The sequence below is a fragment of the Carassius gibelio genome, chromosome A11 (genome assembly GCF_023724105.1).
Source record: "Carassius gibelio isolate Cgi1373 ecotype wild population from Czech Republic chromosome A11, carGib1.2-hapl.c, whole genome shotgun sequence".
Taxonomy (NCBI): domain Eukaryota; kingdom Metazoa; phylum Chordata; class Actinopteri; order Cypriniformes; family Cyprinidae; genus Carassius; species Carassius gibelio.
In genome coordinates this window covers 21,040,377-21,053,049 of record NC_068381.1, presented here as the reverse complement: position 1 = coordinate 21,053,049, position 12,673 = coordinate 21,040,377, and the positions used below count along the sequence as shown (strand labels likewise).

General features: G+C 38.1%; 1 protein-coding gene and 1 long non-coding RNA gene across 3 annotated transcripts in view; both read right to left on the bottom strand.

The window, feature by feature from the left end:
* Positions 1–1,930: 1,930 nt before the first annotated feature.
* dgkab (diacylglycerol kinase, alpha b) overlaps positions 1,931–12,673 on the bottom strand; it is a 31,323-nt gene continuing 20,580 nt past the window's right edge. Inside the window, exon 24 of one of the 2 annotated variants that reach the window (XM_052610386.1) lies at positions 1,931–2,140. In XM_052610386.1, coding sequence (XP_052466346.1) covers positions 2,111–2,140 — 30 coding nt within the window. In that variant the 3' untranslated portion in view covers positions 1,931–2,110. Of the gene's footprint in view, positions 2,141–2,388; positions 3,523–12,673 lie in introns of those variants that run through there. The other variant, XM_052610384.1, reaches the window with a different exon arrangement.
* Positions 3,548–9,680, bottom strand: LOC128022652 (uncharacterized). The gene is made up of 4 exons (XR_008185964.1): positions 8,978–9,680; positions 8,631–8,668; positions 6,857–6,978; positions 3,548–4,263 (listed from the first exon to the last, which is right to left on the bottom strand). It is a non-coding gene; the product is annotated as an uncharacterized LOC128022652 (long non-coding RNA).

Here is a 12,673-nt window from a genome sequence, read left to right as displayed (position 1 = left end):
GACCACAATATCAAGCAAATAACTAAATATAATATTGCTAATTTTAGGTATATAAGAAACTGTCTAACAACTACAGCAGCAAAATTATATATAAATTCAATGATTATTCCTCACTTACATACTGTATGATAACTTGGTCTCAAGCTAAAGGAACAACACTAAAGTCTGTTCTCTCTCTGTACAAGCAGGGATACATAGTATTAGATAAAAAACCCAATTACTTACATCACTTGCAATATTTTGTGGAGATATGATATCCTCAGTTGTGAAAATGTTACAAAATACACTGATGCCTGTCTGATGTTTAAGATTTTGAATGGAAAAGCTCCTCTACCAAGTAGTGTTTTTATTAAGCATAAACTTTAAACAGCAGATCTACAAGATGTACTCAGAGATGAGATTGTGAAATTACTTTCAGGTCCACCTCCTTTAGCCAATCATGCTTTTCTGTAAGAGCTTCTCAGTTGTGGAATACACTTCCAACTGAATAAAAAAATGCACCATATATAATTTCTTCAGACAAAGTCTTGAAGTCTGGCTTTTGAAAAAACAGACGTGATCATTTTTTATTTATACAATAAATAATGTTGAATATTATTAATCTGCTTTTAACATGTTTCTTTAACTTAGCTCGCTGTCAGGCAGCTAAATGTTTGTTTTGTGTATCTTTTTTTATATTATTTCATTAACATTTGACTAATAATTACAAATTTGTATTAATCCATAATGGAGTCTTCTGTGCTTTATGCACAGAATATGGTTAATGTTTCCAGCATGCTTGAATATACTGTACCTATGGAAGATTGTGTTGTTGTTTTGCGTGCTTGCATGGTTGATTGTGTTAAAATGTTGTTACATTAGCACTGTTTGTTTATTGTTCTTAATATTTTAAAGGGTTTTGAAACATCTTGCCAAAGGACTGCAGCTGAAATTTAGTCGACTGGCTAACACTGGCACATTTACACAAATATAGATTAATGTGTGTTGTTCTTATAAATAAATAATCATTGTAAATAAATTGTTTAATATACTAATTTTAATTCATCAATACATATACAAAAAATGTTCTGGTTGTACAAAAATAAAATTTATTTGATGATTATCCAAAATATACTTGGATCCTCGATGTTGAATTACTGCCTCTTGTTGTATCAAATATAATGCATTACTTGTCACTGTTCTTCTTTATTTTATGATGAAAATGTAGCATTTTTTATATGAAACACAACATCCAGTTAAGATACAAAAATAGAGAGATCGGTACATTTTGCCTGACAAACAGAAATAAAACACTTTATTTCAGCATAAATCAAAAGTACAAACACTCCATAATAATAATAATAATAATAATAATAATAATAATAATAAAGTTTATCTAAAGCTGTAAGCCGTCATAAAATAAATATAAAATACATTGTCATTCCTGCTGATGGCACAGAGAACATAACCACAGGCTCAGGCTATTGGGCAAAATGGTTCAAAAATAAAATCCATCCAATAAATATAAACACAAACCAAACTGTATTTTCATAAGAGCATCAAAGGATATTAAACTCTTAAAAAAAAAAAAAAAAAAAGATTTTCGAAGCGACGGAAGAGCTCCTTGATTTTTGGAGGTGTTCTGCAGAAATGCATCCAGGTGAAGTCCCTGTTGGTGAGGATCACAGGAGCGACCAGACTCCAGGTGTATAATGACAGACAGACCCAGCTGGAGGAGATTTTCACCCACACTGATGCCAACTTGCTCGTCATGGCACTCTGCATCAGGACTGGTTTTACAATAAAAATCAATCATATAATTCAGCAAATACTTATATGTATGTGCCTGCTGTTGTGTGTATTTCTACTTTTCTATTCAAATTGTTCAAGAATGCAACCTCGTACTTCAGAGATCACTGGGAAATGCACACACCTGTACCAGTTTGTGAGAGTCATCATGATGTAAAGAGACGCCAGGAACAGCATGAAGTGAAAGAAAGCGTAGCTGTACTGAACAGTGTCTCTTTCATTGTCCTCCACAATCGGTTCTGTGAGCTCTTCTGCTGTCTCAGGACTTACTGTGCAGCTTTCATCCACAACTGTGCTATCTTTAGCTGCTAGGGTCAGTTTATTAACTTGACTGGTATTGGAAGAGCATATACTGTGCAGAAGAAAAAAGGAAGCTTTTTATGGCATAAGCATTGGAACTCTAGTATGGCTCATCTGGATACTAATGTTATGTTCAACATAATGTCTTCAACAATGTTTATTAATCTTTTAAAACTACGTCAAAAACTTGGAACATTACCATGCATTCTTCAACGTAGTTGGTTATCTGGTCCAACTCATCGATTATCAAACCATATATATATATATATATATATAGAAGAAATAACACTAACACACACATAAAGAGTGGGGAAAATATTTATTTGATCACCTGCTGATTTTGTAATTTTGCCCACTTACAAAAAATAATGGATCTGTAATTTTTACGGTAGGTTTATTTTAACGTATATAGACAGAATACCAAATAAAATAAAATGTTTAAAAGTTTTTTTTCTTCTTTTTTTTGTCGTTATGCCACTGTTAACATTAAACATTAAAAATGTTTTCCCTGCAGAGCAAACATATCCTGCATGCAAAAACAAAGGCTAAAATATAAAATATTCACTTATGCATTTAGTATAAATACAGTGGAATCATATTAAAAATGTGTTAATTACAATCTCCTTCATGACTGTCACAGTAATACCTTAAGAGAGAACCAAAAAACAACTGAGATTAATAAAGTCACAACTGAAAACATCAGGAGTTAAGAGAAAGAGAAGAATTCAATGAAGAAAAATTGCATGATATTCTAGGATCATATACAAAAGCACTGTATGATTATTTATTAAATGTATTAGTTTCACTGCTACAAGGTTGTGTGTACATGAACATTACACAATAGTGAACATGAACTACCAATTCATTTTAATAACAATAAAGTGACAGCACAATGAAGAACTAACATTACGTGACAATGAACAAAATTCTTATTATGAATTAACATCAAACAAGATGAAAACTGTCTGAAAAGGTATTCATTCATTCATAAAACATAATTTATGTATGCAATATCTAATACATGTTACATGTCCAGTTGGTAATGTATAGACCCTTGTTGTAATGTGTTACCCATCACAAACTCAATCGTCTAAGATACTAGGACTACTTCTGTAAAAGGATTCTTAACTAACAGAAAATACATAATGTGCCAAACAAATTATCAGTAAAGATTAACACAAGCCTAGTCCAATGAAGGAAAAAAAGGATTTACTTGAAAAATGATTTTAAATATACAATAAAAGTAAAATGTTTACTATTATAGTACAATATACAGTGTTCAATTACAAATGGTATAATGTTCTACAATATCTTCTCCTTTCTTTTCTTCTGTTCTGTGATCTTCAGGCTTCTGCTTTACTTGGGGAAGCATCCCAGTGATTTAGCAGGAGGACCCATCAACATTTTAGCCTGATTTTTGTGTGTGATGTGAATCTACAGATAGACAGACACAGATATCAGTTTTATAATAATTAGGAAGTACACTGTTAATTATTTGACTGTAAATTTACAATAAATTGCAGGTTAATAATTGCATGACTTTCACAGTAAGTTACTGTAACATTTTTACAGTAAATTATTGTGAAATGACAGCTGTATACTGTGACTTCACAGTAATTCTGACATCGCATTACTGTGATTTAGCGGTAAGCTGCTGTAGAATTAATGTATTTAACTGTGAAATTACAGTTGGTGTCTATGTATTACTGTAATTTAACAGTAAGCAGCTGTAGAATTCATGTATTTAACTGTGAAATTAGTGTCTATTACTGTAATTTAGCAGCAAGCAGATGTAGAATTAATGTATTTAACTGTGAAATTAGTCTATTACTGTAATTTAGCAGTAAGCAGCTGTAGAATTACTGTACATAACTGTGAATGTCTATCTATTACTGTGATTTAGCGTAAATGATGGACCAAACAAAACTGATAAAAACAGTGACATAACTTTATTTTTTAGAAGTAAAATACAATTTAATTACATGAATAAAACACTGGGCAACCGGGATTGACACTGGGTAACAGGAATGTGTGTCAAAAGAGAAAGAAGGAGACAGAGAAGAGAGAGTGAGGGAGAGAGATGTAAGAAAAGACAAAAAGGTGGGAATAGAGAGGGTCGCAGGTGTCTCTCTCCTTCCCTCGCAGCTGGCACCTGCATAGTGTGGGTTCTATCCACTATATACAAAAGATAAGAAAGACAAAAAGTTTAAGTTACTCTGTGGTGGACTGACTCCCTGTAAGTATGGTGCTCGCATTGTAACACTAATCCTAAAATGTCTACAATTTAAGTAATTTCAACTATTAAAAAAAATGTGAATAGTACTCTCAATTAATATTAAATCAACAAACCAGGACTCTAATCACTCCTGTTACTTTTACCCAGTCCTATTATTTTTCACGTGAGTAACAGGACTGAAAGTAACATGATTGAGGTTAAAAGGTTAGTTCACCCAAAAATGAAAATTCTGTCAGTAATTACAGAGCACAAATTAAGATATTTTTGATGAAATCTGAGAGCTGGATCACTCCTCCATCGGCTTCTAAGGGTTTGAAACTTGCTGGCCCAGAAAAATGTATTAAAGACATCTTTAATATAGTCCAAGTGACTCCAGTAGCTCAATCTTAAGTTTATAAAGCGACGAGAATACTGTGCGTAAAAAAAAACAACTTTATTCCACAATTCATTTCCTTCTCTGTGGGCCTTGAGTTTTTTCATGTAGTAAAACAGCGTAGCGCTTCTGTGTTATACGTCACACGTAGGCTCACTATTGGCCGACGCTGGTCATGTGTAGTGATGCATGTGACGTATAACACAGAAGCGGTACGCTGTTATACTACATGAATTCACCCGAGGCCCAGAGAGAAGGAAATGAATAGTGGAATAAAGTCATTATTTTTGGGGGGGTTTTGCGCACAAAAAGTATTCTCGTTGCTTGGTAAACGTAAGATTGAGCCACTGTAGTCACTTGGACTATATTAATGATGTTTTTAATACATTTTCTGGGCCAGCAAGTTTCAATCCCTTAGAAGCCTATGGAGGAGTGAGACAGCTCTCAGATTTAATCAAAAATATTTTAATTTGTGTTCCGAAGATGAGAGAAGGTCTTACGGGGTTGGAACAACATGAGGGTGAGTAATTACTGACAGAATTTTCATTTTTGGGTGAACTAACCCTTTAAGCAAAAATTGCATGCTAAATTGCATAGTAATTCAACACAGTAGCAAGTAATGTAAATTTACACTTAAAACTATTGTAAAGTACTGTAAATTTGACGTTTTTTAGACGTCAAGGCATGTTAAAATCAAATAAACGTAAAAACAATTAATTTTACACATTTATTTTGCAGTCTGTCTAAACTCTACATTGAATCAGGAGACACTATAGAACACATTAAAGGGATAGTTCACCCCAAAAATCTTTGGAACACAAATTAAGATATTTTAAGAAATCCGAGAGCTTTCTGTATCCTCCATGGACAGCAATTATTTTACTTTCAAGGCCCGGAAAGATTGTTAAAATAGTCCATATGTATACAGTGGTTAAACCTTAATGTTATGAAGCGACGAGAATACTTTTACTGCGCAGAAACAAAACAAAACAAAATAGAATACCGACTTTATTCAACATTTTTCCTTTCTGTGCCAGTATCCGATGCTGTTCACGTGATGTGTTCTTGATCATGCATGTGATTGCATTGCGCACAAAAAGTATTCTCGTCGCATCATAACATTGAGGTTGAACCACTGTAGTCACATGGACTATTTTAATGATAGTTTTACTACCTTTCTTGGACTTGAAAATGGTTATAACATAGTAGTCTATAGGTGGGATCAGAAAGCTCTCAGATTGCTTAAAATTTTCTTAATTTGTGTAGAACAAAATTCTTGTGTTTGGAACATCGTGAGGGGATGTAATTAATGACAGATTTTTCAATTTTGGGTGAACTAACCCTTTAATAGCTTCAGTAAACTTCTTACTGCATAACTACATCTAGCTTAAAGGAACACACCGACTTTTTGGGACTTTAGCTTATTCACCGTATCCCCCAGATTTAGATAAGTCCATACATACCCTTCTCATCTCCTTGAGTGCCTCTGTTTGACGCACCCACCGCTAGCCTAGATTTGGAAAAAGACTGGAGGTAAACAGCTCCAGCTAGCATACTGCTCTCAATAAGTGACAAAATAACGCCAACATTTTCCTATTTACATGTTGTGATTTGTATAGTCACAGTGTGTACAAATAACAAGGTCATATGAGACACAACCATCTTCTAACTGTATACATACTGGGAACTATATTCTCAGAAGGCGAAGCACTGCTACTTCTGTGGAGTGATTTACTCCAATTCTGAGCAAACTCTCTGCTCCTCACCACAGGGCTTCTCAGGTGCTGTGAGAAAATCACTCCCCAAGTAGCAGTGCTTCGCCTTCTGAGAATATAGTTCCCAGTATGTATACGGTTAGAAGATGGTTAGAGTCACTGTGAAAATGTAGGAAACAGTAGGAAAATGTTGGCGTTATTTTGTCATTTATTGGGAGCAGTATGCTAGCTGGAGCCGTTTACCTCCAGTCTTTGTGCTAAGCTAGGCTAGCGGTGGTTGCCTCAGACAGACTTACGGCAAGCACGGAGATGAGAAGGGTATGTATAGACTTATCTAACTCTGGGGGATACGGGGAATAAGATAAAGTCGCAAAAAGTCAGCATGTTTCTTTAACACAGATACTGTGTTTCATTAGTCCGTTCTTAAATTGGAACACAGCTTACATTAGATTGACATCCATTCGAAGTCAATGAGCTTCCTGATAAGAGTGCAGACTTGCTGGTTCATGTGACCTCTCTGCCTCTTAGATTTTGTGCCCGTCTCTGGGTTGATGCTCAAGAAGCACCTACAAACAAAAAGACAGAAGAAACCTGTTAGTTTAATTTGTGTGATGAAAAAGGTGTCAGTTCCCAGTCACCACCTTCAGTGGGTCACTGCTTTTGCAGTACAGAGTCAAACTAAAGTTAGCTCAGTTTAAACAAAGGTGTAATTCAGGTGTAAGTACTGTAATTCAGAAAAAAAAATGCATGGAACTGAACTGAAAAACATTTCCATCACAAACACAGTCAAGAATAGACCTTCACCAAAGTAGAGGTGTGTGATTTACGTAGGCAAAGCATTCGCACACAACAATTTACATAATTTACATGTTCCGTTTGCAGAGGATGGAGTAAGAGCCTGTTGCCTGTCCATCTCCCTATGGCTGTTTCTACTTGTACTCTTCCTCCTAGAATTATAACCCGTTCACAGATGATGTGATAAACATTTCATTTCTTATATCTTTTTCACAATAAAGCACCCAGTTTTCTAGTTGTTTCTGACTTTTTTAAGCTTTGTCTCTGGTCTAATCTGGTCTGGTCTCCAGCACAGACACACAAATTAAGGCCCCGTCCACACTACTGCGTTTTCGTTTAGAAACGGAGAATTAAAACGAATATCTCCGTCCACACCAGCGTTTTAGCTGCGTATAATGCTGTGTTCACACCAAACGCGAATAGAGCGTCTGGCGCGAATGATTTCAATGTTAAGTCAATGCAAAGGCGCGTTTACGCGCGTCTGGAGGTCTCGCGGCGCGAATGGGGCGTTAAGCGCGGCGCGGAAGACGCGAATTCGCCTCATTCGCGCGTCTAGTTCGCGCGAATTACGCGAATTGACGCGCGAATAGAGCGCTTCGCGTGAAACGCGCGTTAAGCGCGAATGGTGCTTTTTGTGCATTTAGGGTTTGACGCAAATTCGCGTCTGCCGCCCGAGTTGAAAAATGCCTCCGGTTGTGCAGGAATACCCTTCTCCACTCATTCAACAAGGAGGAACGACACATGTTGTCAGTGAGCAGTCAACCGGAGCTAACGTTATATGACAAAAATTCATATTTCTATAGAGACAGGAATAAAAATGACCTATATATATATATATATATAAAACATATTAATAGATAAATTGAATATAGGCCAAAGATAAGAAACGTTTCATTTTACCCCAAACGAATTATATTTTATCTTGAACCACTAAAGACACATCAGAGCCAGCGGCAAATGTCAGAAGATCTAGCCGAGGTAAGGCTACTCTCGGCGGATACATGATGACGGAGCTCCCGCTGATCGCATGGAGCTCATCTCCGAGATCGGCGAAACACATTTTTTAAATAGACGCTGTCATTATAAATAAACCGCATATTTGAGTTTAAAACAACTACATTCTCGCCTGAAATACTTTTAAAACTACATTTCATGACACAATAACAGTAATATTTTGAAAATTATCCGAATAAAAATGGCGGTTGAAAATGCTGCGTGAACTCAGCTGGATGAATCCCCCCATTCATTTTTCTGTTGACGAGAAAGACAACGGTTGCTCCGTTTCACACACACAGCAGGGAAGAAAATTATAAAGTTACTAATTTGAGATGAATTTAATCCACCTTTGCCCAAATCCACAAACACCATAATTTATCTAGTTGATAATAACTGTCATAATACCCACATTAAGGCCACACCTTACCTTATAACTTTATGTATCGTTGGTCAATGTAGAAAATGCTGTGGTAAAAGAGAGAACGCTGTTAGAGTAACTAAGATAAGCTTTAAGTAAAGCTAAAGTTAAATGTTCGACGGTGTATCTAATCAGACATCTCACAGTTAACTTAATACGGTATAATTAACACTACAACCAACGTCTTTTCATTAAAATTTGCGCGCTTAAACGTCGATGCGAGTCTGCTCCAGCTAAGTTACAAAAACATGACAACAGAACCTACAACTAACGCTAATTTGGTTCATACTTTTAAATTACATGCACTATCATATAAAAAACATCAAATTGATAAAGTTTGACATTTAAACACTTACCGCTGTCTGAATCCACCGAATGAGACCACGTAGATCAGAGAGCTCTGATGACGCTCTGATGACGCTGCCGCAGTTGCCACTCAAAAAAGACGGCATTCACAGTAGTTTCTTGTAAAAGCCCCGCGCCTGCATTATTTTCACAGTAAAAGTCTAAATACGGTATTATATTGTGAATTATCACAGTTAAAGCCTGTGAAGTGGTAATAATGTAATTAACTGTGAAATATTACAGTTATATCTTGTGAAATCCTGGAAAAATTTTACAGTGTACACATCTACACCAAATATCACTTCACAGAATGCAACTTGAAGGTTCAAGCATCTGTTATTCACCTTATCCCATATGTTTTATCCAGCAACAATGAAATCTGGAGTTTGAATGTTAGAGATCAACACAGAATAATCACAATACTCAGCATGTGGTAATGGAGGGACTCATTTACGTGATGCTATAATGTGTACCTCTTTCAGTATTGCAGGTGCTGGTCATATAATTAGAATATCATTAAAAAGTTGATTTATTTCACTAATTCCAACTTGTAGATTATATTCATTCATTACACACAGACTGATATATTTCAAACATTTATTTCTTTTAATTTTGATTATTATAACTGACAACTAAGGAAGATCCCAAATTCATTATCTCAGAAAATTAGAATATAACTTAAGATCAATACATAGAAAGGATTTTTAGAAATCTTGGCCAACTGAAAAGTATGAACATGAAAAGTATGAGCATGTACAGCACTCAATACTTAGTTGGGGCTCCTTTTGCCCGAATTACTACAGCAGTGCGGCATGGCATGGAGTCGATCAGTCTGTGGCACTGCTCAGGTGTTATGAGAGCACAGGTTGCTCTGATAGTGGCCTTCAGCTCTTCTGCATCCTTGTGTCTGGCATATCACATCTTCCTCTTCACAATAACCCAAATATTTTCTATGGGGTTAAGGTCAGGCGAGTTTGCTGGCCAATTAAAACAGGGATACCATGGTCCTTAAACCAGGTACTGGTAGCTTTGGCGCAGGTGCCAAGTCCTGTTGGAAAATGAAATCTGCATCTCCATAAAGTTGATCTGCAGCAGGAAGCATGAAGTGCTCTAAAACTTCCTGGTATACGACTGTGTTGAGCTTTGACCACAGAAAACACAGTGGACCAACACCAGGAGATGACATGGCACCCCAAACCATCACTGACTGTGGAAACTTTACACTGGACTCAAGCAACGTGGACTGTGCACCTCTCCTCTCTTCCTCCAGACTCTGGGACCATGATTTCCAAAGGAAATGCTAAATTTACTTTCATCAGAGAACATAACTGTGGAGCACTCAGCAGCAGTCCAGTCCATTTTGTCTTTAGATGCTTCTGACGCTGTCTGTTATTCAAGAGTGTCTTGACACAAGGAATGCGAAGCTGAAACCCATGTCTTGCATACGTCTGTGTGTAGTGGTTCTTGAAGCACTGACTCCAGCTGCAGTCCACTCTTTCCATCTCCCCCACATTTTTGAATGGGTTTTGTTTCACAATCCTCTCCAGGGTGTTGTTACTCTATTTTGTGTACACTTTTTTTCTACCACATCTTTTTCTTCCCTTCTTCTCTCTATTAATGTGCTTGGACACACAGCTCTGTGAACAGCCAGCCTCTTCTGCAATGACCTTTTGTGTCTTGCCCTCCTTGTGCAATGTGTCAATGGCCATCTTTTGGACATCTGTCAAGTCAGCAGTCTTCCCCATGATTGTGTAGCCTACAGAACTAGACTGACAGACCATTTAAAGGCCTCTGCAGGTCTTGACTTGACTTAACTTGACTTTAAATATATCGGTCTGTGTGTAATGAATGAAGATAATATACAAGTTTCACTTTTTGAATGGAATTAGTGAAATAAATAAACTTTTTGATGATATTCTAATTATATGACCAGCACCTGTATGTTTAGCTTCATTGTGCATTTGCTATTGTGTCTGTTCCCAGTTTCTCCTTTATGTTGTTATCCTAGTTTATTTCCTTAATTCAGTTCTGTTCATTTATAAGTAATGTGATTATTATTCTTAGGAATTTATTTGCATCATTTATCTCCTTATAATCATAATATATGCTGCCAGCCTTTGTTTAAACTGACCGAAGAGCTAGTTGAATGAGGTAGTGAGCAGACCAATGCTGCACAAAGTGACTGGTTCAGGTCAGAGTTTGTTAGTGGGAGGGGGGGATGGTAGGACCAGGGGACGTGGGAGCTGGTGGGGGTGGTGGTTCAGAGCAAAAGAGAGGAGGGGGAGGCAAGGTCAGGAGGAAGTTCAGCTTCCTAACAGCCTGATGAATGAAGCTGTCCATCAGTCTGCTGGTCCTGGCCTTTAGGCTTCGCAGTCTCCTCCCTGATGGCAGCAGACTGAAGAAGCTGTGTGACAGGTGGGTGAGATCACCTGCGATGCAGAGGGCTTTGTGGCTGAGATGTGTTCCATAAATGTCCTGGAGGGAGGGAAGAGAGACACCAATGATCATCTCAGCTGCTCTCACTATGCGTTGAAGGGTCTTTCTGCAGGATGCGTTGCAGGTGCCATACCACACAGTGTGCAGCTAGTCAGGTTGCTCTCGATGGTGCCTCTGTAGAAGGTGTACATGATGGGGGCGGGGCTCTGGCTCTCCTCAGTTTCTGGAGGAAGTAGAGACACTGTTGTGATTCCTTGGCCAGTGCTGCAGTGTTGTCGGTCCAGGAGAGGCACACATCCTTGGGGGGACCCAGTGTTCAGTGTGATGGTGCTGGATGTGTTGCTGCCGACCCATACTGCCAGAGGTCTTCCAGTCAGAAAGTCCACCAGCCAGTTGCACAGCTAAGTGTTGAGCACCAGCTGGACCAGTTTGAGAATGAGCTGTTGCAGGATGATTGTGTTGAATGCTTAGTCTTTTTTTCTCTAGATGTGTGAGTGCTGAGTGGACGGCAGTGATTGAAGCAGGATGGAGATGGCTTCTTTGGGACTGGAATGATGGTGGTAGCTTTAAAGCATGTTGGAACAACAGCCTGACTATGTGAGATGCCCAGGGATGTTGTCAAGACCTGGAGCTTTGCGTGCATTGATCCTACTGATGGATCTCCTCACTCTGTCCGGGGATAGCGTCATCACCTGGTCGCTGGGAACAGGTAAAATCTTCTGAGTAGTGGTGCAACTCTGTTCATCAAAGCGAGTGAAGAAGGTGTTCAGCTCATTCAGCAGGGAGATGGTGCTGTCACAGGTCCATGGTGGGGTAAACACCATAATTAATGTAAATACAAAGACCGCTGCCGCAAAACTTACCTCCCTCGATGAGAACTCTGTTCACTCGATAGCATGTCTGCTGATCGAGCTGAATAGCACAGTCCTGAACTCTGTAGCTGTGCCATGTTTCCGTGAACACAAAAACACAACAGTCTCTTACAGTCCTCTGAGTTGAATGTAGTAGTCAGATATAATCCAGTTTATTGCCCACAGAGCGTACGTTAGCCAGTACGATGGTGGGGATAGCTGGCTTGTGTGGGTTAGCCATTAGCCTAGCCCAGATAGCTCCACACTCACCCCTCTTCTGCTTCCTCTCACGTCACTTATGGTGCCTACGCTGTGGGCGAGATGCAGTATTGGGGGTCGGTTTTGGTGAAGGCCTCCGTAGCAGATCGAGATCCCGCAGCTCTTCCACGTGCATGGAGTATAACTCTAAAAATGTGGTTC